We start from the raw sequence: 26,129 nt of genomic DNA on the forward strand, positions 1-26,129 counted from the left end.
CCTAGAATCCCAGAGCATAACAAGCCCAAGTATACACTGCAACAAGTTTACATCGAGAGAAACAGAATGAGATGTACAGAATGGTATCATTATGTATATTTTAAAAAGCTGTCCAAAAAACAACTACACACATTTTTCAAGGCCACATCCAGAAAATAGCCTATACACATTGGACACAATAGAATGGAGTGGAGTGGGGAGAGAAACGGGAGTGGGGAATGAGGATAAAAAGGAACTCGTGAATAAATAACGAAGGGCCCAGCTCTGACCAGTGATGACCAGCCACGCACTCTGAAGTGTGATTAATGCATCCCTCTACATCTGAGGTCCTACAACTCCCCACACCCACATGCAAACCAACAATATCATTTCAACTACACAACAAATGTGGGTAAACTGGACGAGAGCTGGAAGGTAACACAGAAATATGAAAACAGTTCATTCACATGGGATTTACTGACGTTTAAGTATTTCTTTTACATTATTTTAAATTAAGAACCAAGAAAAAAATAAAAGATGCTGCTATTAGTATCCTTTTCTAGTCATTTGTAGAACCAGAGACACCCTGAAAAATCCCTGTGCTGTAAAAAATGACCTCCCTTCTGTCAGGTGACCCCATCTAAATTACTTCAGGAAGATGAGGCTGTACTGACTGTGGTTTTCAGATCTCCAAATTCTGCAGATCAGGAGATTCCACACAGCCTACTGAAAAACCCAATCACAGTATTTTACAACTCCTGTCATCTACCTGGTGCTCATTCTTGTTAATATCTCAGCTCCACTCTCTGTCCCACACTCCTGCCCTTCTCTTTGTCACCATAAACAGCTGTCCCTTTAGTTCCTCGTGCTTTCAGCACAGTCTCTTCATGTCCTTCTGTAGGTGCTTCGTATTTCTAGAACCTAAGCTGCTGTTTCCCATCCGTGGCAGCTACAGCCCATCCCCTTCCATAGGCTGTGCATAGTCATCTCTGGTCCCAATGCGGGCACTGTTGTAAGCCACCAAATCATGAGAGTTTCCATACTGTTCAGCTGCCAAAGAAAGACAGGTGCTGGCTGAACCGTTCAGGATACACTTAACAATGTGCACCTGAATTAGTACAAAACTTACTTTCCTTTGGCACGAGTGGGTAGGCCAGAAAAATGGCAATCACAGTAGTAGTATTAAAAGAAAACAAAAACCCGCCAGAGTCTAAGATTTTGAAATCCTTGAGGTAAAGACCGTAATGTACCCATCTTTGAGCATCCTGTGTTTTAATATGATATCCGTTATATATGCTCGCATGAACTTTCCCATATAGATCAACGAGCCTGACAAGTTTGATGGTGGGCAACATTCTCACTCATAGAGCATCACACCAGGAAAATCATCGGAACCAATCAAAGCCACAACCGAACACTACGTTTTACAGCTGACTGAATACAGAAAGCAGAGGAGTAACCGGCACATTCTAAGGACCCAAATGTCTTCATATCAGTAACGCCCAAGGAAAGGCTTCATATTACTTCCTAAATATTTTCTTGCAGTCAGTTTTCAAGATGGCCGGCTGCTTGTCTCAATAAGCGAGGTCCTGGATACCTTATCTAGATGGATTCTGCAGCACGTGGTCCACAAGGCACTGCAGAGAGCGGGGAATAGACCCAAGCCTCCTTGGAAAGAGCTCCTTTGCTGTGCTTCAGGAGCGGACTCCACCTCCAGCACTTCAGGTGAGGACTCATGGCCATCCACAAGGGCGGAATTCTCTCTCAATGACACCTGACACCTCTACTTGAAGCTTTAGGCCTCCTCAGGCCCTTTGCACCTATCCAAATTCAGAAACTCCCCCTGCTTACAAAAACCTGAAGCAAATGATGTAAAAGTATCTACTGCCAGAGGAGAAAATTGGCCAGGTGATCCTCAGAAGCCACTCAGAACAAAGCCACTATACCTCCTATTCGCCCCCCCTCTGAAAAGTTTCAGAGCCAGTTTTCCCACCCAGTAAGAATGTAACTGGGACAAAACTGACCAAAACCCTAGAAGAATGAAACATAAGCCCTTTTGCCTAACCTGTCTCGTTTCTCATAAATCCTGGAGGGGCCGAAATGGGGAACGGGGAGAACCTGTGTTGACCTCAGGTGGACCTGGTGCCCTGCCCACAGCCCTGCTTCTTCCTCCCTTCCCAGCCCACAGAAGGGCCGGGGTGTCCAGAAAACAAGGCTCTTGCCTCCTGCATCTGAGGAGGTGCTAGATATGTTTACAGAAAGACTCTTCTCTCTCCATGTGTTGGGGCTAAAAGAAGGTGATGTTCAGGAGAATGTCCAGGGCCTGAAAAGGCATAAAGTCGGATGTAAAGGAATCCTTTCACTAGGTGATCTGTGAAGTCGTGGAGCTTACAACTGCCAAGAGAATATCTGAGGTTTGAGAACAGAACCTAAGGAAGGCTTAGATTTGGGGGGCGGGGGCCGAAAAGAAGTGTGGCTGATTGGCAGGTGGGGAGGATTGAAAAGATAGGAAAATGAGTGTAATGTCACAAAGGTGTGGAAAAAAGTTAAAGGAAAGTTGTACTGACGCTGTCAAATGTTTCCCTGAGGATGAGAGATGGAAACCTGGAAACAGGTGACTGGGAGGTCACAGAGATCCTGAGATGAAAGTGGAGGGATCTCAAGACAGATGGTGTTAGCCCTATCAGTAAAGTTATTTGCTAAAATGTAAGGAGGTGAAGACAGGACTGGGGCTTTAAGGGGTTGTGACATTTGGAAGAGTTATTGTGGCAAAGGTCAGGTTTTAATAAAGTGAATACTGAAAAAAGCAACAAGCAGCAGCAGTAAGGGTTCCCCCAGGGGTGGGTCTCAACATCAGGGTGACAGACCACGCAAGAAATCAGCCAATCCCCTGCTGTCATAGCCACCCATGGGGTTAGGACACGCAAGCAGGGCAGCAAGAGCTCGAGGAGTGGTAGGTGAGGGGCACCGAGACGGGGTTAGGAGAATGACATGACGTGTTAGCTTCCTATTGCTACTGTAAGACGTTACCACAAATCTCGTGGCTCCAAATAAAAAACAGACACAAACGTACTATCTTACAGTTCTGTACGTTCCAAGTCTGACATGGGTCTCACCGGGCAAAATTCACGGCGTCAGCAGGCTTTCCGGAGGCTATAGGGGAAGACCGGTTTCCTGGCCTGTTCACCTCAGAAGTAGCCCACGTTCCTCAACTCAAGGTCCCTCCCTCCATCTGCAAAGCCAGCAACACCAAGCCGTGTGCTCTCATGCTGCCGTTTCTCTAGCTCTCTTCTGCCACCCTCTTTCACTTTTCAGAATCCTCATGTTTATACTGGGCACCTGGATAATCCAGGATGCGCACCTCCTTCAGGTCAGCTGATTAGCAACCTTAATTCCATCTACAACCTTAATCCGCCTTTGCTGTGTAACCTGACGGGTTTTGGAAATTAGGATACGGATCCCTTTTGGGGAGGGTGGGAGGGCATGAGGGCATTATTCTGCCTACCACAGGTGGAGAACAGGTTTATGGGAAAAGATAAGAGGTTCAGATCCAAAGAGGGGATTTTTGAGGATTCAAGTAGTGATCTCAGGTGTGAATGTGAGTGTGCCGGGGAGAAGGGGGATAGGGGAAGGTGCGTGGAGGTGTTCAGGAATGCAGCTCTGGTTATATGTTTCAGTTCTGGAAAAATTCCAGCAAGAATGAGACAATATCAATGTCACTGAAACCAGAGCATCTGGCTCCTGGCACAGACCCCTGGGGACTGAGTGAAGTCAGGACAGTGGACATTATTATCCATTATTGTACATGAAAACAGAAACAAAGATACCTGTGAATTCCCTGGATCTTGATTCCATAAGCTCTACATAGATAGAGGAAGGATAGAAAAGTCAGTGTGTAGCTTTGTTTTTTTTATTATCAACTATCTGAACAAGCACAAACAGAATGTTGAAAATTATCAGGTTTTCAAATTATATCAGAACCAATTTTTCTCTGGCCTTACATCAACCGGGTGTGTGTGCCCCTTCTTCCCTTACTCCTCTTGAACAATCGGTTCTCTCCCTTCCTTCCAGCTCTATCATAAGACCATCTGAATAGGTACATGAAGCTGAAAGCACAGGACCCACTACACACTTGTCTGAAGAGGAAGGACAGTTTCCATGGCATCCAAAAGATGTGGATTCAGAGAGCAACAATTGTCTATGTCTCTCTAGATCTAAGAAAAGGGTACCCTGCTTTGTAAACAGGAAAATCTGTTTCCAATGACAGACATAGCCCTAAACTGGGAACAGATGTATTTGGTTATGGCAATCTGATGATATTAATCAAAGTCAGGTCATGTGCCATTTCCCTTATGTCACCCAACATTTTTCTGATTATTATTTGGTTTTGGGGTCAAAACAAGCTGGATTCACCGAACAACCCTCATAGCTGTGCAATGTTAAACAAGTCACTTGAAATCTTTGTGCCTCCGTTTCCTTATCTGTAAAATGGAGATCTCACAATGTTGTTCAAAAGATTAAATGAGATAATGGGCACAGTGTTTCTCTCAGAGCCTGGCACAAAGTAAGTGTTTAACAAATGTAATTAATAATACTGCAGTCAACATAAGTAAACAGCAATTTGAACAGAGCAGGGTGTTAAAAGAATTATACCATAAGCAAAAGGTTTCATTCCAGAAATACAGGAGTGATATAGCATTAATGTGATAGATGATTATAAACTGCTTAAAGGAAAAAAAACATATCTGATCACTCTGATACATGTCAAAAATCATCTGATGAAATTAAACAGCCATTATTATATTTTTAAAAAGAATAAAATTTTTAAAAATCCAACTGTTAGAAAACTAAGAATAGGAGTGAATTTTCTTAACATGATGAAGAATGTTTAGTTACTCTTTGATATTAATGAGAAATGTGCTTCTGAAAAAGCAATGAAACCCTAAAGGTTGTATATCAAAAGCAATTTCCCCATAAGAATGAAAACTAAATGACTTCATGACATCACTTCCAGGACTGCAGTGCCTGGTTAGTTACCTAAATGTAGCCTGAACTAACACACTAGTGAGGCCGCCACCCCAGCCTTACAGAAGGTTCCAGGGTATGCAGTGGGAGGGATACCCACAGGCACTGCACAAGCTCCACCCATTCTTTTTACTCCTGTTTTTCTATGAAGACAAGTGCCTGAGAGCACTTCCAGCAAAGCTTTTAAGGCTTCTGGGCATAGTATCTCCCAGTCCACTAAATTACAACAAAGAGGCTAACCTAATGTGAGGCAAGGCTAAACGGCTCAAGGTCATAAAAATAAACTCTGCAGTGGAGATGAAAGCAGAAACACTTCAAACATAAGGAGACAGCTTGGAAATCCCGAGGAGGAAGAGGGAACCCCTGCCCTTTATTGGAGGCCACCTTTTAGAGCCCTGAAAGGCAACATGTGTGCAGAATGGACTCCATGTGCCCACTTGTTCCCCAATGGTCTCTAGAATTAATAAGCACTATTCTAAACCCTCCTAAAGCAGGCCTGAGTAAACAGATGAATTCTTATAGCAGAAACCAAAAGCAAATATAAAAAGTAAAACACTAACCAAAACAGATACAGGAATTCTTACTATCATAGTTTATACTCAACTTTGTTCTGGAATCTCTAGTCATAAAAAAGTTTTAAATACTGAAAAGAAAGAAATGAAAATTTGATTATTAGCAGATGAATTAATTATCTACCTCAAAAGCCAACATCATAAAAACATCCAGAAATCATAAAATTGTTCAGTAAGGTGACCAGATGTAGCAATCTTTTATACTTGTGATAAAAACTATTTGGAAAAGTTCCAGCATAATGGTATCAAACTAGAAAATATCTAAGAATAAATACAGCAAGATAATGGCAAAAGATATATAAAAAAAGTTTTAAAGGTTCTCTGAAGTATATAAATGGAAGCTTGAATACAGGGTGGTGCATATAATGTTCCTAAATAGGAAACATCATTCTTGTGAATATTTCACTTTCTCTTCAAATTAATTTTTAAATTATACGCGATTTAGGTCAAAAATTAAAAAACATTTTGGAGAAGGGAAACATGTCAAACTGTTAACCAGGCATAAATATATAAGACTAGAAGCTAAATACATTAAGACTATCCAAAATTATTTTTGAAAGAGAAATACAGTTAAATACAGAAATACAGTTAAAATACAGTTGAATGAAAGAAGAAAATACCAATCACCCATTTTACCCCCATTCAGAGAGAAACAATGTTTGCATTCTGGTAAATATACTTCCAACAGCTCTCCTTCTTTTACACAAAGATGGAATTGTAGTCTATACACTATTGTCAACCTGCTTTTCTACTGTAACAATATTTTGTGAAAATTTCCCACGGCATTAACTGTTTTTCTTCATCATTAAAAAATGGTGGGAATTCCCTGGTGGTCCAGTGGTTAAGAATCTGCCTTTCAATGCAGGGGATGCGCTTTTGATCCCTCCTTGGGGAACTAAGATCCCACATGCCATGTAGCAACTAAGCCTGCTCACTCTGGAGCCCGCGTGCCACAACTAGAGAGCCCGCATGCCGCAACTAAGATTCGATGCAGCCAAATAAATAAATATTAATAAGTAAATAATTATGTTAAAAAAACATATTGAAAACAAAAAAATGGCACATAGTATTCCATTTAAAGTTATTTATGTTATTTTAATTTTTCCACTATTTTAAACATGCAATGATAGTCACTGTGGTCAAATCCACTATGCTCATGATCATTTTCTTAGGGTAAGCTTCTGCAAACAGAATTGTTGGGGAAAAGGGTGTGCAAAAGTAAAGCTCTTGATAAAAATGGCCAAACTGCCTTTCAAAAAGATCCGACCACATTCCTCCTATCAGTGTTTTTCCCTTGCACTCTCCGCAGTTCACTTCTAATTTGATTTTTCAAAATCACTAACCCTATTTAGTCTAATCTGTTGTCCTTCCCTTGGCCCCAACCACATTCGAGTGTTTCTCTAAAAGTGAGATTTCTCATAATACAAATGTGACATCACACGACGGACTGAGCAGGAAACAAGATTTGCAAGATGCAGACCACTATGGTCATAAGAGGACTAGACTTTCAGCTGGAACAAATACAGCAGGTTCTGTCAAACACAGCTGCTTCACTTAGTGACTAGAATGGATTACAATATACTGTGTTAATGGGAGGGCTGGAGCTGTGAGGAAAAGGAAAGAGGTTCCCTTGAGCGAAACCCAGCCAGTTAGCAGGGCCTGGGGGGTGTGGGAATGGGGAGACGTTGATCAGAGTACAAACATCCAGCGATAAGATGAATAGGTTCTGAGGATCTAATGAACAGCATGGTGATCATAGTTAAATACTGTATGCTATACTTAAAAGTTGTTAAGAGAGCACCTCTTAAATGTTCTTACCACATAAAAGAAATGGTAATTATGTGACCAGATGAAGGTGTTAGTGAATGCTAGGGTGGTAATCATTTTGCAATATATCTATGTATCAAATTAACACATTGTATACATTAACCTTACACAATTTTATGTCAATTATATCTCAGTAAAGCTGGAAAAAAGAATTATGATGCCTTTTTATATTCCTACTTATAGTCATGTTTACAATCATTATTATGTATTTTTAATTTTATGTTTTATTAGTTGCAATGCTGACCACCAATTCTTTTATAAAATGACTTTTTAAGGACTTCCCTGGTTAAGAATGAGCTTGCCAATGCAGGGGACATGGGTTCCATCCCTGGTCCGGGAAGATCCTACATGCCTTGGAGCAACTAAGCCCGTGCGCCACAACTACTGAAGTCCGCGCACTCTAGGGCCCACATGTCGCAACTACTGAGCCCACATGCTGCAACTACTGAAGCCCACGCACCTAGAGCTGCAATCCACAAGAGAAGCCACTGCAATGAGAAGCCCTTGCACCGCAACGAAGAGTAGCCCCTGCTGACCACAACTAGAGAAAGGCCGCACGCAGCAAGAAGACCCAACACAGCCAAAAATAATAAATAAATAAATAAATGACTTTTTCATTCTTGAGGACATTTTGACATGTGTCTCAGAAAAAAACATCACTCCCTCTCAGTAACTTTATTTTAAGAAAGGTATGATACAAAAGGTATGTTTCCTAAAACTTTAGTATGTCTGAGGATGTCCTGTTGTCTTTGAGTCTGAAAAACAACTTTTACTTCACAATTCTGAAGGAGATTTAATTCCCCTGGTGTTCACTGCTGTGGAGAAGTCTGTGCCTCTCTTCTCTGCTCCTTTGTAGGGAACATTTTGTTAAGTTTTTTGTGGTTTTTTTTTTTTTTGCCTGTTTGTTTTTTTGTTTGTTTTTACCATTTATCCATAACCTGTAAACATTTGCCACATTTAAGTGCAGAGTTTTCCCCTTAATTTTGCTTAAATATGATGAGCTGTTCTGATTTTAGAAGTCAGGTACGAGTTTCAGCTCATGAAAGCATTCTTCTTATCTTACACTATGTCTCATTACTGCTTCTATTCCCATTGTTCTGACCTCCTCACCAAGAACACCATTGATTCCTAGGTCCTTCACTTACGCCTCCCACATCTGTCATCTTCTCTCTTAACGCTTGCATTCTTTCTGGGATGATCCTTTGCATTCTGGGGGCACTTGTCAGATTGGACCTGTTCACCACCTAGGCTTTCATGGTATGACTTCACTTTAAACATTAGTCTGACTTCCTTGATGGCCCCAAGAAGCACAAGCCTAATTATTTCCATCCTAATAATTTCGATTTATTTTATACCCAAGTCCCTGAAGTCTTTATACACTGCTTGATTAAAAAAATATATGAATAAGGTTCTTAATATCCTCTTTCCACATCAAAGTCCATTTTTTTGTTTGTTTGTTTTTGTTTTTGTTTTTTGCGGTACGCGGGCCTCTCACTGTTGCGGCCTCTCCCGTTGCGGAGCACAGGCTCCGGACACGCAGGCTCAGCGGCCATGGCTCACGGGCCCAGCCGCTCCACGGCATGTGGGATCCTCCCGGACCGGGGCACGAACCCGCATCCCCTGCATCGGCAGGCGGACCCTCAACCACTGCGCCACCAGGGAAGCCCCAAAGTCCATTTTAATCCTTTAATTTGAGCTCTAAAGCACTAGAATGATCATTACTTTTGAACAGAAGAGTCATGCTATTGTATGTTTGTGATTTGACCTACTCTTATGTTTAGGAATTAATTTATCAGAATAGCACATCTTTGGCTTTCTGAACTTGCTAAGTGAAACAAAGATAAGCAACAGATAGGAAATCTTCACACATGTGGTTAAAAAATACCCTAAGGGCTTCCCTGGTGGCGCAGTGGTTGAGAGTCCGCCTGCCGGTGCAGGGGACACGGGTTCGTGCCCCGGTCCGGGAGGATCCCACATGCCGCGGAGCAGTTGGTACCGTGAGCCATGGCCGCTGAGCCTGCGCGTCCGGAGCCTGTGCTCCGCAACGGCAGAGGCCACAACAGTGAGAGACCCACGTACCAAAAAAAAAAAAAAAAAAAAAAAAAAAAAATACCCTAAGAAAAAGTAATCTGTATGAGGAAAAGTGCCAGGGTTGCCATCATGAGAAGTAATTCAATAGTTGGTTACTTTCATCCTGTAGCAAACCCCAAAAATGTTTAACAAAGGAAAAGTGGAGAATTTCATTTATTTTACTCTTGTTAAGTTCCTTTTGACTCAGGAGGAAAAACTATGATGTGAAATGATTTAGACACTGCAGATTTATTATTGAAAAGCTAAATTCATTCCTTACACTGCAGAGGTTTTCTCTAAATAAATCTTTATTGCAATAACCACAAAACTGACCAAACTCTTACCTAAGTGCTTTCTGTTTGTTAAAATAACCTCCCAATTCTCTTACAATAACTACTTTACTACCCAGGATTCTTAGTATTAACCTTTTATATTAAAACACTACAAAAACATAGTGATATATTTAGTTCCAATTTAGGCTTGCCTCCTGTATTTATAAAATTTCTCTATCTCTTTCAGGTCTTACATCTATATATCTGTGTTTCAGTTAAAGAATTTCCCACTGAGACATCCACAATCGTAAAATTCCCATTCCTATGTCCACTTCCATAGAAGCAAAGATGTGTACTATTCTAAGATTAAGGAATAATGTATTCCTTTAATGTAAGAGAATTTTGAGATATAATTCATGCAACTTAATATATTTTGATATTGTAATATGGACCAAACATCTTTTGAAACATATGTAAACATTCCTACTACTTGTGTCAAACTTAACTATAACTTAATAGCTAATTTTGAAAAATATATTAACATTGTTAAAATATAAAATTATAAAAATATATTGTTATCAAACAATTCCTTAAGGGTTTATATAAATAAATAGAATAAGTGAATAAGGAGCCCTATATATCAGTAAATACAAGTGCAAGCATAGAAGGGCTGAGTTCACTTATGTTAGAAGCTTTTGCATGGATGCTTACCGTGTGCCCCGTGCTACAATAGGTGCTAGATCTAGATTTATCTGATGCCATCTGCCTCGATGTAATTAGTCCACTTCCTCTCTCCTACTTCCCCTCTCAAAAACAAAACACTTTTGGAATTGGCACCATTTTGTTACAAGGCAATTCTAGTGACTCAGTCTTTCCATAACATCTTTTATCAGTATCTTAGCTGTAGTGTTCTCCGAAGTGGTAGGAGAGAGTAATGAATTACTACCCAAGGCTTACATGAGGCACAGATAAATCTAATTTAATAAGTAAAAAACATTATTTTGTCTAAATATGCTTCCTGAAATCAGGTAGGTAACGTTACAGATGTGGAAATAGATACCTACAGAAAGTAATCACTTTCTTTTATATTGATGATAGAACTTTGCTTTTGTCTAATGTTCTTTTTCTAAAGCCCTTGGGTTTGCTCTATTACATTATTCAGTTCTCTATAATTTTCTGATTAATATTAAAAATAAATTTAAACTGTGTAATGTGCAAGAACATAAAGAGAACAAAACTCCTTTGCAATTTCTGTACCCAGAGAAAACAATAATCAACATATTGTTGTAGATCCTTTCAGTCTGTTTTTCTATAAGTTATCATTTATCATCCATTAACTTTTTATTTATTTATTTATTTATTTTTGGCTGTGTTGGGTCTTTGTTGCTGTGCGCGGGCTTTCTCTAGCTGTGGCGAGCGGGGGCTACTCCTCTTTGCGGTGCATGGGCTTCTCATTGCAGTGGCTTCTCTTGCTGTGGAGTACGGGCTCTAGGTGTGCAGGCTTCAGTACTTGTGGCTCACGGGCTCAGTAATTGTGTCTCGTGGGTTCTAGAGCGCAGGCTCAGTAGTTGTGGCGCACGGGCTTAGTTGCTCCGAGGCATGTGGGATCTTCCTGGACCAGGGCTCGAACCCATGTCCCCTGCATTGGCAGGCGGATTCTTTACCACTGCACCACCAGGCAAGTCCCTCCATTAACTTTTTGTTTTGACTTTCTGTGCGTTCCCTGGATTACTTCTTTTACACATATTTACCTCATACCTTTAAGTAGCAATTTCCAGGCCTTTCACCTAAAATCCAGGTCCCTCTAGACAAATCCATTTGGTACCTCTAAAATACCTCCAAACACAAATTCATTATTTTCCTTCTTTCTTCTTGAGTTTTCCAGTTTGTCAGTTCTTGACGCTGTTCTTTTTCTCCCTCACACACTACATTGGTCACCAAATACTGCTGTTTCTATGAGCAAAATCTCTCCTTAGGGTGCTGTTTCTCTTCTGCCCCAGTCTCCAACCTGCCTTCAGGCTCACTTCCATCCATTGTCCTTAGATTTATCCTCTTAAAACAGACAGTTAATGGAGTTCCCCCAGCGGCTTCCCACTGATACAGGATAAAGTCCAAATCCTTAATGTGGCTGACAAGATCCTCCCATTTTAGCATCTCTCCTCCCCAGACTAGAGCCACCAAAAGAACTTGGGCTAGAATTACTTTTGACTTGAGGTCTAATACTCCACCTAGTGGTATGGGACAACATTCTGGGATGGGAACCTAGGAAATATGCCACGTCAGCCCTATGAGATCAAGCAAACCTGCCAACACAGCTGTCTGTCAGCTAGAGTCAGATGCGAAAAGGGACAAGCAACCCTGGGACTCAATGGCCCACCTAGTAGTTTTCTATAAGCACTGGATCCTCCTAAGAAAATGCCTCAAACCTCCAAACCATTGTTATCATTGCCATTCTTGAGAGAAAATGAAAAGCTACGATGGCATCTCTTTACTTAACTGTCACCAAATAAAATCACAGGATAATTCTGACTCAACTATTGTAATGTTGCCTACATCCTTCCAGAATTTTCATGAAACTCAAACGAATCACAGTATTCATTCATCTATGTACATGTCACCCACTCAATGCACATTTAAAGAGCACCTGTAATGCAGATACTACACAAAGCTAATAATACAGAGTCCAAGCCAAAGCAGCCTGTAAACAGGAGAGCAGATAAATAAATCCATGATGACAATGCAGAAGGGAAGTCTAATCTGTCCAGGGACCGGGAGGGCTTCCTGGAAGAAAAGATGACTGAGGGGATTTGGTGAAGTCTAGTAAGAGTTAGTTAGGTAAAGAGCAGAGTGAAGGGTATTGTTTCACATTCAAAGTGTTACACATGCAACAGAGTGCAGCACGTTAAAAATCTATCCCAAAGCAGCATCTGCAGTTAGTGCAGCATCATGAAAAGAGAAATCTCAATGGATAGGACTCTATCAACCTCCTTCAGGGAAACCCTACAGAGCAAAATGTCTCCATTTAAAAATACTTCTTAAGCAGCAGCATTTAAAGTAGCATGAGAAGAGACAGTATATTAAACTGTACAACTGTAAAAACCACACATTTTCAAATGTCCAATGTGTACACTGTAAAAGTTGTGAAATGCAATTTTCCTTACTCCTCTTTCCCTTTTAGGGATAATACTCAACACTTAAAATTTTAAGAGGAAGTTTATTAATCACACAGAAGTCTCTTTCTATAGGTTGACAGTTACAGCTTTTTATAAAATGCTGAATGGCTTCAGATTAAAAGCATCCATGAAGCTATGTAATATATGACATAATCACGGGAACCCACTGGAATACTACAAACCACAGGCTTTCCACTGCAGATACCACATCTGCCTCTGTTGGAGCAATGTCAGCAAAACCTCATTTATAACCATCCCAATGGCAGCCCACCTTTATCTTTGATGAGCATTAGTAGAGAGTTATATTAACACAGAGACGAGATCTGTCCCCCGATAACTTTGGCATCAACTGGGACCAAGTTTGGGACCCTATGGACCAAGTGCCTGCCACCAGCCCAGGTTTCATATACTGGACTGCAGTTTGTTCTCAGAGACCTCAGTCTTCTGTCTCTGAGCCTAGCAATCTCAAGTACACTGTAACCCGTGTGCCACATCAAGTTTCATCTCCTGGTTCCCTTTCTTTGCACTCTTTTTATTTTTTTGGCTGCGCTGGGTCTTCGTTGCTGCGAGCGGGGGCCACTCTTCGTTGTGGTGCGCAACCTTCTCATTATGGTGGCTTCTCTTGTTGTGGAGCATGGGCTCTAGGTACACAGGCTTCAGTAGTTGTGGCCCACGGGCTCAGTAGTTGTGGCTTGTGGGCTCTAGAGCACAGGCTCAGTAGTTGTGGTGCATGGGCTTAGTTGCTCCGCGGCATGTGGGATCCTCCTGGACCAGGGTTTGAACCCACGTCCCCTGCACTGGCAGGCGGATTCTTAACCACTGCACCACCAGGGAAGTCCCTTTGCATTCTCTTTTGAACATACTCCAGGCCTGCATGTGATAGGAGCAGTAGGTATGAGATGGATGGTAAAGTAAAGCAGGATCATCACCTCCATCGTGCTAGACAAGCCACCTGTGCTAATGCAGCTGCAGATGCAATGACTATCCTCAGAAACTACATGATATTGTGGACTCATTTTAAGATTCCCCTCAGCTACAACTCTCAAGTCATCATCATCGTGGTCTTTTTTTTTTAACCAATGGATGCTAGGTCATTTCTCCTCCATTTCCTATTGCCTAGGAAACAGTGCAGGCATTTCTATCAACATTTTTATGGACATGTCTATAAATATTAAGAAAAATATTTCTCATACAAGAAAAGTGACCATTCATTTAATAAATATTTATGAGCAGACACAATGTGCTAGACACTGTGTTAGATGTTGGGAACACAAAATTAAACAAGACACACCAACATTATTCAATTGTCATTCCCTTTAAACAAGATTATATATATATTTTATATATATATATCTCTTCACAAAATATTTATATATTTATATAAATATAAATTATTATATAATTGTCATTCCCTTTACACATTATATATTATATATATATATACACACACACACATAGTAGCTGCTCAATAAACTGTTACTATTATTATATTATGACCAGTTACAAATTATTTTTTAAAAACTATTACAGATTTTTTAAATGAAAATACTGCAAAGTTGCCACCAATACTCACCAATACTATAATATCTCTTTAGTTCTGTACGCCTGATATCCTTTAACTGATTACTTTTTCTCTTTTTTTTCTCATCAGTAATATATTCCTCTTCCACAGCAATGTTGCACATGTCTTGTTCTAAAATGACTGTACTAGCATCTTCTTTTCCAGAATGAGTCCTTGTAGCCATAGCTGAGGCTGTCTCTGCATTTTGTTTGGCTTGTTTTTTCTTTTTCAATCTAGGGATGAGAAAAAAAAAAGGAAAAACATTGGAGAAATAATTTGCTAAGAGAAATCATATTAATTTCATGCTACTGGGCTTTGAGAAACTAATTAACTGATATTGAAAAGTCTTTATATTACTGTTAATTACACTTTCCTGTTATTATTTTTTCTTTTTTAATCACTTAAAAATTCTTATGTGGAGATCTGTGGCCTTTCCTCAATTTTATATCCTCCATACTTATGTCTCAAAAAAAATCACTGGGAAATGCTTTAGAGCTGAGGAAATGCTAGATTCTTCTATAGGCTATAAAATGTTGGGTATTTTTAATCAAGATATGCAGCTACCCTACTACAATGCCATGTTTAGTGTGTTACATTTTTTTTAAAGTGTTTCTGGTTTCAAGGGTACCTTTGGACTGATGGGCAAGCACATTTATAAAAACAAATCCTTTATAATTGGCTCACACACTGAGTAGAAAGGTTTGGCAAGGTATCAACTGGTTCAGGTCTGAGTAATTCCTTTCCTTTACACATGATAGTAGTAGTGAAGAAAGAGCTGCATTTCCTGAGATAGAAAATGCCACAATGACAACATATAGTTGTTATGATTACTAATATAATAGCTGACTGATACATTAGTTAACATATTTGATGTTTTCAATTCTTCATTCCTAAGTCAAAGACGTATAACAGAAGAAGTTGATAATAATTCACTGAAATCCAGTGACTCAAAATATTTTCCAGTTGATGTATCACTCTGGTTAACTGACGTGTCACTCTGTACTCACTAGTCCTTCGTAAGAATGTTTTTACTACCCCAGAATGTAAAGAATAAGGGCCTTGGCCTCTACTATGTGTGGCAGTCTGGTATATATAAACATTTTTAAAATTAGGACCATTTTCCCCCCTTCTATCTAGGCACAGTTGGCTTTCTCACACACATGTCTATTTCCTTTGCTCTCTTGAGCATCTATACAATTTGATGCTGGGCAATGGATGAAATGTTTTGGGAGAAAAAGGAGATAACTGTAGGATCAAACAGGGACTAAGGTTTGATTTTATGCTGATTTGCTCTGTAATGTTGGAAAAATTAACAGTCTAAAGAGGTCCCTCACTGAGGCTTAGCTATCTAATGGGGTCTTTTATTAGGATCAATTGAAAAAATATGTGTCAACAGTAAAATACAAACCAACAGAAACAGTAGAATATACCCAAATGCAATCATAGAACTATATAGAACATGAGAACTAAGCATGGTATAGTTCATGCTTAGTTCAAAAAGTTCATGTTATAGTTCAAAAACTCAGCTTTTGAGATAAAGGTATCATACCATGTTCTAACAAAACATTTCAACTAAGCTGTTATTCACTGAGCAGCCAAGTTCTTATATTTTCATTAGCTAATAAATGAGTATATGGCCTAGGAGAAAGGAGAGCTGGAAAAAAGTCATAAATGAATATATTGCCCATCTCTTAGCTTAGCTCTCTCTTTAGGTTTACTTGTTAAAAAAACAAATAAGAACACAAACTAAAAAAAATTGGAAATTCATAAAAAGGAATTATATCCAGGAAGCATGTTTTTATTTTCTATCCTCAGATTTTAAACTGTTTTTTTCTGGTAAAAGAGTAGGTGGCTAGGGCTTCCCTGGTGGCGCAGTGGTTGAGAGTCTGCCTGCCGATGCAGGGGACACGGGTTCGTGCCCCGGTCCGGGAAGATCCCACATGCCGCGGAGCGGCTGGGCCCGTGAGCCATGGCCGCTGAGCCTGCGCGTCCGGGGCCTGTGCTCCGCAAAGGGAGAGGCCACAACAGTGAGAGGCCCGCGTACCGCCAAAAAAAAAAAAAAAGAGTAGGTGGCTCTTTGCAAAGGTGTGTCAGATAATGCTCCTAATAAAACAATTTCTCTCTCGATCAAGATTTCTGTATGAGGCTCAAATTAATATGCAGTAACCTGGATATCACACAGAGATCAGCTCTTTGCTTCGGGAGGTCTATGCAAAGAACTGATCTCTGTATCCAGAAGGACATGCTGATCTTGTTCTGATATACTGGTTTAACAAAAACATGCTTGAGGTGAACATTATTGCCCACTTCCCAAAATGATTCCTTCCAGGGAGGAGAGAAAAGAGACTTCAAAAATTAGTTCTTTGCAGACTGAGATATGTTGCTGCTTCTGAATCTCCTGAATTTTTCTACTGTAAGTTAATTTAAATGTCCTTATTTCACTGTTCCCACTATAATTAAATTCACTCAGATCTAGGGCACATGTTTTGATGAACAGCAGCACTGTCGGAGACATCTCATTAGAGGCTGATTTTCACACGCAGAAATAACAAAATGGGATACATTGTTTCACTCATTTTCCCCCCTTTCCACACAGACCATTATTGTCAACCCATATAGCCAAACATAGTTGTTATTTCAGAAAGGAAAAAAAAAAAAAAGCTAGATAATAGCAATACCAAACTTGTTTAACAGAAGACAGAGTACAATTTAACACTTCAGTAATTTTACAATCAGCTACATCTTTTGTTTTGACTAGAGAACTCATGAGAATTTGTTTCTCTGGAGGTTATCAATATGAGGGGAACATTCTGATCTTGTAACTGGAAATCAGATGTGAGTTCTGGAAGCCCACTGTAAAATCCTTCCCCAAAGCATGGAAATACATTGTTAATACTTTTCTAAGGGGGGATAACTGCCAATCTGATAAATGTGGTATAGTTAATGCTCTTCAAACATTCCTTTTTAGGGCTTTTATCTTTTAAGCCTTCCCTTTTTTTTTTTTTTTTTTTTTTTTTTTTTTGCGGTACGCGGGCCTCTCACCGTCGCGTTCTCTCCCGTTGCGGAGCACAGGCTCCTTAGGAGCAGGCTCAGCGGCCATGGCTCACGGGCCCAGCCGCTCCGTGGCATGTGGTATCCTCCCAGACCGGGGCATGAACCCGTGTCCCCTGCATCGGCAGGCAGACTCTCAACCACTGCGCCACCAGGGAAGCCCAAGCCTTCCATTTTGTTCTTCGAATCAGTATCATTCTAAGACATTCTCACAAAAGGGTTTTATTACTAAATTAAGATAACTGGAAACAAAAAGTTACATAAGAAAATAAACTCCCTTTATTTCACCAAAGCTTTTTTAATGGCCCCAAATGTACACATTTATATGGTGCACTAAAAAAATTATCTGGGGCTTCCCTGGTGGCACAGTGGTTAAGAACCCACCTGCCAATGCAGGGGACATGGGTTCGAGCCCTGGTCCGGGAAGATCCCACATGCTGCGGAGCAACTAAGTCTGTGCGCCACAACTACTGAGTCTGCGCTCTAGAGTCTGCGAGCCACAACTACTGAGCCCACGTGCCACAACTACTGAAGCCCGCACACCTAGAGCCCGTGCTCCACAACAAGAGAAGCCACCGCAGTGAGAAGCCTGCGCACCACAACGAAGAGTAGCCCCCGCTCGCCCCAACTAGAGAAAGCCCGCACAGAGCAACAAAGACCCAATGCAACCAAAATTAATTAATTAAAAAAAAAAATTACCTGGCAAGTCATCTTAAACAGATGAGTGATTGAAAATGGTGAGACATATTTAACATTTGATTGCTGTGAATCCAAAAAAAAACCCAAAAAAACAAAAAACTAAAAAACATAAACCTCTTGTGATGCTCATTTGTCTTTTTAAAAAATAGATCACAATTTCATAAAACAAGTGTTTATTACACAATCTCCTCTCACTACTGTAACCAAGCCCTGTCAATTCTATTTCCTAAATCTCTCCCTCTCAAATACACCTCTTTTTCTTGGTCTCTGCTCCCATGGAATGATTTCAGGCTTTCATCATCTCTCTGACTGAACTATTTTTTTTACAATATAATTTATTGTTCTTTGTTTTATTATGAAAATAATATGTGTTCATACTAGGAAATTTTGAAAATGCAGAAAAATAAAAATAACACTTAAATCAAATGAAATGCTAACACTAAGAGGCAATCACTGTTTGGGGGAGAAAATGTAAAGGTGGGGCAATTACACTAGTCAGACCTTCCCCAAGAGCAGAAGAATGAGGCAGTGTGGCTCACCATCGTGATTCTGAGCTTCTTATACGTGCCTTTCCATAAAGGATATTAAAGGACTATTTAAGATAAACAAGGACCTACTGTCTTGTACAGGGAACTATACTCAATATCTTGTAATAACCTATAATGGAAAAAATCTGGAAAAGAATATATAAGTATGTATGTACATATAACTGAATCTGTTGTACACTTGAAACACAACATTGTAAATTAACAATACTCCAATTTAAAAAAAAGGAATACTAAAGGACTTATTTTGGAATCTCTTGGCTCTTTTTACATTAAAATTGTGTGCACTTGTAAGACATATGCATACCTCACTTTTTCCCCTACTCGTATCCTAATCCAGAGATAGCAGACTATAGAAATAAATAACGTGATACTGCTAAAGAAAGCATTCTTTAGTAGCTCAATGAAAACTGTTTTCCTATGAAGCTTTTTCCTTTACTAAAGGAAATAAGTTTAGAGCACTGGCGGCCATCAAAGCCAAGGGCCTGGAGCAAGTTCCTTTCTTTGTCTCTGCAGAGGTCTTCCCTGTTGCTTGCTGACCGCCAGTGGAATGTAACACAAAAAGGCACCAAATGCAGAGAGGAGGTTTTCATTACCACTAGAGTGAAAGCTTCATGAGGGCAGGGATTTGTTTAGGTTCTGTTAATGCCATAGTCCCAGGGCCTGTGCATGGTACACATTAGCTATTCAATAAATACTTCTTGAAAAAATAAATAGATAAATGAGGTTACGTTCTGATTTGTTTGAGATCTCCTCTCCTACAAACATGCCATTTCACAGCTTTCTTTGATTAGCAACATGTTCTCAAAAATAAACTCTCATCCCCTTATCTAGATACTTAAAAAGAAAATATATTAGCCACATATAATTAAAAATATATTAAACTATAGACTTCTTTCATTAATATTAACTTAGTGGCTCTCTATGACTCTTTCCTTAATTCCATAATTTGAGGTCCATGTATTTCTATAAAAAGTGCCATAGACATAAATATCTAGCACAGCACTGTCTAATATGGTAGCCACTAACTAGCCACCTGTGGTTATTAAATGTAATAAAAATTAAATAAAAATTTTAAATTCAGTTCTTCAGTTACAAGAGTCATATTTTAAGAACTCAATAGACGCATGTGCTAGTGGGTACTGTATTGAACAACACAAGTATAGAACACTTGTGTCATCAGACAGTACTGGACAGTGCTGACCTAGAGCTGACTCAACAGAGAGCCCTATTAGCAAGAGACTAGAGGAAAGACTGAAGACAGAAATCGTTTCATATTTAAAGCTTACTGAGTATGTGCATAGAATACGTCTACAAGGGTATAACAAAAAATTTGTAAAGTGAGTTTCCAGCTAAAGAAAGGTAGTAGCTGTGGGGAAAGAGAGAGTAAGAAAAATTACTTTCTGCTTCTCTTTTATATATTTTGGATCTTAAACCATGTACAACATCTAGTCCCCCCCCCCAAATTTTTTTAAGTATTTAGTCTTTGAAGTCTCCTTCCTACAATAATTTAACACATAGTCACATTTTTAAAATTGAGTTTTACTTTTTAAAAAAGATTATTACGAAAAGTTTGAAAGAGCTTTCTTATAACAGCAACTACTATTGAGTTGACTAATGAACCAGGCACTGTGTTATGTACTTTATAAATATTATCCTATCCTCACAAAAGGCCAAGGAGGTAGGCAATCTTATCTTACAGATAAGAAATGGAAGGCTGAGAAAAATTAGGGCCACTTTGCAAGGTCACAGGGCTTGGTTAAGTTGTGGAACAGGAATTCACAATGGCCACAGGGCCTCTAGGATCTCTCCTAAAGGTGTTATGGCATATATATATCTTGACTTTAAAATAAAATCCACTGGACTTTGGAAATTCTCTGAACTATTTGAGGGAGAATGGTTTGGCAACCTGGTAGGCTTCAATGGAGAACATGCTCACAGGAAGGAAAGAGGTTCTGGGCTTGGCTGTCTGACAATCAGTTGTGACCTTCTTTGGAAATAAGATAAACTCTCCAGGACTTCTTAGGTAAACAAAAGCAAGAGGCTGACATGATTTTCAAGGTCCTGTCTGCTTCTAACAGTTGGCTGAGCTTAGGAAATGTGCTAAAGCTATTTTTGAGGTTAAAAAAAAAAACCTTTTAAATCCAAACTAAACCTTCCTAAGAGTCTGCACTTTCCTGTGCTCCCTCACATCTGATTACATCTTCCACTGCAGAGCTTCCAGCCCTGGGAAAATCCAGAGGTTAAGAAAGAACACCCTTCATATACAAAGGATGTTTAAAAAAAAAAAAAAAAGGCAAAGAAGCTCTGCTCTACAATTTGAGCTAATATCTCCATGAAGAAAAGTAGAAAATGTCAAAACTGAGCAGCCATGGAGGCAATATAATCTTCTTTTTCTTTTACCTTTTTTTTTTAAGTTTTTTCATTTTTTAATTTTCTTAAGCATACCCCTTGGTGTTTCATTTCATGCAGTTACAGGTAAAGAGGGGATGAGGGCTTCCCTGGTGGCGCAGTGGCTGAGAGTCCGCCTGCCGATGCAGGGGACGTGGGTTCGTGCCCCGGTCCGGGAGGATCCCGCATGCCTCGGAGCGGCTGGGTCCGTGAGCCATGGCCACTGAGCCTGCGCGTCCGGAGCCTGTGCTCCGCAACGGGAGAGGCCACAGCAGTGAGAGGCCCGTGTACCGCAAAAAAAAAAAAAAAAAAAAAAAAAAAAAAGAGGGGATGAGATTTGGTCTGTGGAACTCCAGAGAACATATTAATGAGCAAGAGGAAGTCACAAAAAAATAAACATTAGTTCAATATAACTTTCTAACAGAGCAATCCAATAGTGGAACTGGCTGTTTCACCAAGAAGGGAACTCCCCATCACTGGAAGTATTCAAGCAGGTCAGGTCCAAGTTGTGACCTCCCAAACTGCATGTAATAGCCTTGCATATTTTTTATTGGAATATAATTGACATATTATATTAGCTTCAGGTGTACAACATAATGACTCAATATATGTATATATTATGAAATGACCACCATAGTAAGTCTAGTTAACATCCATCACCACACATAGCCACAAATTTTTTTTTCTTGTGATAAGAACTTTTAAGATCTACTCTCTTAGTAACTTGCAAATATACAATACAGTATTATTAACTATAGTCACCATGCTGTACATTATATCCCCAGAACTTATTTTATAACTAGATATTTGTGTCTTTTGACCACCTTCACCCATTTCACCCACCCCCCAATACAGTCTTCTTTAATACAAATATTTCTCCTCAAAATTGCTTCTGTACGGAAATAAGAGTATTAACATAAAAGATGTAGATGTAATATTATTTCATTTAAAAAGTTATAGAACAGTATTATAGTATGACCCTGTTTTTGTGAAATAAAACAAAAAATAAAAGAAAACCCTCCAAGACCAACAACTATTCCATTTAGCTATATATGTACATAGGTTTAGATATATAGGTATGGGAAAATGGTTGGTCAATGGGGAAAGAGAGAAGAGGGGTAACTTTTACTTTACACTTACGTAATTTGGTGTTGAATTTTTTTATACAGCAAGCATATATATTAATTTTGTAATTATAAGGCAAATACATTTTAAAAAACTAAGCATCTATAGCTATGACAACATTTTGCTAAATCTCATTCAGAGGTATATTCTTTTTTCTGAATCCAGCTATCACAGTAAATTGCTGCACTGCAACCCCAATCCCCTTCTTTATCAAGGCGGAGCTGGTCTGTGGCCCTCAGGGGACCTTCTCTTAGTTCTTGATCTTGGCTGTTCCACTGCAACCTTGTCGTTGTACTGTTCTGACCTTCAGAGTCTTGGCTGTTTTTTCCCGGTTGCCTAAACCAGACTCTTGCCATTTCCAGACTCAGGGGAATGGGTGTTGCCACCGAATAAGTTCGGCCTGTGAGCCAGAAACATCTGTGTTTGAACCCTCATTCTTTATTAGGTATGCATCTTCAGGCAAGTTACTAAATCTCAACTCGGGTTCCTTATCTGTGAAAGGGAAACAACGGCCTCAGATGGGGTTTTCTGATGATTAAACTAAGTAGTACACGGACAGCTTACCTGTACTATTAAACTCAACCTGTGCCTGGCTTCCAGTAAGAGCTCAATAACCAGATGTTCCTACTTGGTTGTGCCACTGTTGTTGTCACTACTTGGGGATCTCTCAAGATCCAAGAAAATGAGGTAACATATAAAAAGAGTATAACACAACAAAGAAGATGTCTGAGAGATTCCAGACATTATTCTTCTCACTGTACATAAATATTAACTTTAGTTAACTGTGCTATGAATTTAGACACCAGCACAAAGCTATTTATTATTTCTAGGAGAACATCACTTCTGGTGTTCCATTTCATTTTGTGATTTCACAAATGGAAGGTCAGTTTTCCGTTTCCATTGCAAATTCCCAACTGGGATAAATGCCAAATAAAATCAAACTTCAAGCCGGGGGCGGGGGGGGAATCATTGAAAAACAAAACGAAACAGAACACTCACCTAATGAAAATTCTCTCTTGGAATTATGATCAAATAAAACCAAAAAGTTCAGGAGTAATCCCTGGGAAAATCTGTAGATGTACCTGATGCTAGTGCCACCCTTTGAAATGTGCATTCATTTTTTTCATTTAGTCTAATTTTGATCATGAAATCCCCCTCTCCCCCAGGAGAATTCATCAGTTCAAATGGAAAAACTCTGGTTCCATAGAACCAACACAGTTAGAAAATGAAATCCTTTGGCTTTGAGTTCACTAACCAGCAATACAGCCATCCAGATGAACACAGGTAACAGAATTTCCCTTGGCCTCAAGAAACAACTGCGCTCCAATAAAGACTGCTAAACAGAATGCCAATCAGGGACACACAACAAAATTTTCCCTTTTCTAGGATTTCTTTGTGCTATTACAACAGTGGTGGAATCAGCAGATCTGAGGGGACTCTGGTAATCAAAGTGCAGGTGCCAGGAGTGGACATAAACAAATTGTCACACTTTCAGAGAAGGCTTGGGGGGGGTGGCTTCATAAGGGACATTTCAGAGAAACTTACACGCTCCCCCCAGTACCAGGATGACAATGGTACGGCCACAAAATGGACGCCTACTGTGTAGAATGTTTGCCTTGTATTTACGAAACAAGACAGGCTTTTGTTGCATATATAGAGTGCCCGTGTGGGAGTCTGGTTCCCTTTTCCAAAAATCAGGATGCTGAGTCACAACCTGAAAAAGTTACATGGGAATCAATAGTGCGTACGGACAACAGCAATATATACCTCAGCCATAAACTGAGAAAGGGAACCAGAAAAGGGAACTTGCTCTGGGAGATAAGAGAATTGCATTCTGCTAAGAGTAATCGGCAAAGTCCTGTAAATATAATATAATATTTAAATATTAGGAATTTTACTGCTTATCAGTCAAGAATAAGCTGATAAACACAGCAATACAGAAATTAACCAAAATCTGCAAACAGAAATGTTAAGAAATGACTACGTATTTGGCAGCTTTTAAACTCCCTTTTGCTTTATAATGGTATTATGTATGTAGTTTATTTAACTTAATATCATCAAATCAACTAGCTGTATTAGCTTCCTATGGCTGCTGTCACAAATTACCACAAACTTGGTAGTTTAAAACAACACACACATATTCTCTTACAGTTCTGAAGGTCAGAAGTCCAAACTCAGTCACGGGGCCACACTACCTGCAGACACTCTTTCCTTGCCTTCTCCAGCTGCTAGAGTTGTATCCCTTGTGGCCCCTTCTCCCATCTTCAAAGCCAACAGCACAGTTTCTCATTTCACTGTCACACATGCTTCTCTGCAGTCAAATCTCCCTCTGCCTCCTTCTTATATGAACACTGAGATTGCATTCAGAAGCCAACCTGGATAATCCAGGATAATCTCCCCATCTCAAGAGCCTTAACCTAATCTTATCTTCAAGGTCTTTTAGGCAGAGAAGGTAACACTCCCAGGTCTAAGGATTAGAAGCTGGATATCTTTGGGGGTCATTATTCAGTCTACCACACTGGCTAAATTAGCTTTTGCGTCACAACTAATTGTAAACTGAGCAGCATATCACTGTAGTGTCTTAGTTTCCCATGTCTAAATCATTTCTGCATCTATGCAATGTGTTGTCTACGTTACTTGAAAAAGTTCACTCCTGTCAGTGACCGGCAGTAAGCAAATATTTCTCAAGAAAAAACAAAAAGTTTACTCAGGACCATCTTGAAATCTAAAGGTGCAATGAAAATACCACAAACACGAGCTCTCATTTTATGTTGGGTGACTGCAAAACAGCCTCTTGGAGGTGGAGATATTGGAAGGAAAATTTTTAACAGTCAGGATTTTTAAGGAGTTCATCTCATTTTCATATCTGATTTCTTTAATCTTCACTGAAAACAGGTATTCATTCTTTATGACCAAAGCCAAGAAGTCCTCCAAATACTTTTTTTTCTTTTACCAGAGCCCCTTAGCATGCCCAGAAATCTTTTTTTTTTAAGTCAGTTAACTATTTTTTAAAATATCTTTTACTCAGAATGAATCATATGCTCAGACTCCCCAGTGACATTTACAGAAAAGAGCATTGGGATATATACTTCAATGACATATACATCTCAGCATAACAGCAACATATTTCAGGGACACAATTCTTCTGGAGAAACAGAAAATTTTGATTTATTGAAGCCACTTAAGCAAAACAAGCAACTAATTAAAGAATACTACTCTGAAAATTTTCAAGCTGAAATACGAAGATGCCAGGGATCTTGTTCTCAGATTTTAACCTAAATCCCTGTTAACTGCTTAAACTACAGAAACATGGAGAAAAATAAGGCTGAAAAAAGACAATCCCGAAAAGAAATCAGTTTAGTATATAAATTAACATTTTCTTGAAGGCCTAGTGAGTGAAACACAACATTTATGATCAGCAGAAATGGCCTGCTTACAGAAAACAGTTATGAGTGGCATAATATTATAATATGCTCTAACTCAACTTCTCTCACCCTTCCAACTTTTAAAATATATTCTAATAATTTTTAACTGCTTTTTTTTTTTTTTGCGGTACGCAGGCCTCTCACTGTTGTGGCCTCTCCCGTTGCGGAGCACAGGCTCTGGACACGCAGGCTCAGCGGCCATGGCTCACGGGCCCAGCCACTCCGCGGCATGTGGGATCTTCCCGGACCGGGGCACGAACCCGTGTCCCCTGCATCGGCAGGTGGACTCTCAACCACTGCGCCACCAGGGAAGCCCTTAACTGCTTTTAAACAAGTTAGACACACACATATCCTTTTATGATAATGTTATTTCAATGTCATAAACTAGACACAGGATCATAACTCCTCCCATTA

At 39.6% G+C, this 26,129-nt stretch overlaps 1 protein-coding gene and 1 long non-coding RNA gene across 2 annotated transcripts in view; one reads left to right on the forward strand and one right to left on the reverse strand.

Moving 5' to 3' along the window:
* Positions 1–26,129, reverse strand: part of NCOA7 (nuclear receptor coactivator 7) — a 144,825-nt gene that overhangs the window by 63,679 nt on the left and 55,017 nt on the right. The window contains exon 3 of the mRNA XM_060167530.1: positions 14,492–14,712. Coding sequence (XP_060023513.1) covers positions 14,492–14,712 — 221 coding nt within the window. The remainder of the gene's footprint in view (positions 1–14,491; positions 14,713–26,129) is intronic.
* On the forward strand, positions 1,304–8,020 carry LOC132530363 (uncharacterized). The gene is made up of 2 exons (XR_009543777.1): positions 1,304–1,704; positions 7,679–8,020. It is a non-coding gene; the product is annotated as an uncharacterized LOC132530363 (long non-coding RNA).

The sequence above is a fragment of the Lagenorhynchus albirostris genome, chromosome 12 (assembly GCF_949774975.1).
Source record: "Lagenorhynchus albirostris chromosome 12, mLagAlb1.1, whole genome shotgun sequence".
NCBI classification, from domain to species: domain Eukaryota; kingdom Metazoa; phylum Chordata; class Mammalia; order Artiodactyla; family Delphinidae; genus Lagenorhynchus; species Lagenorhynchus albirostris.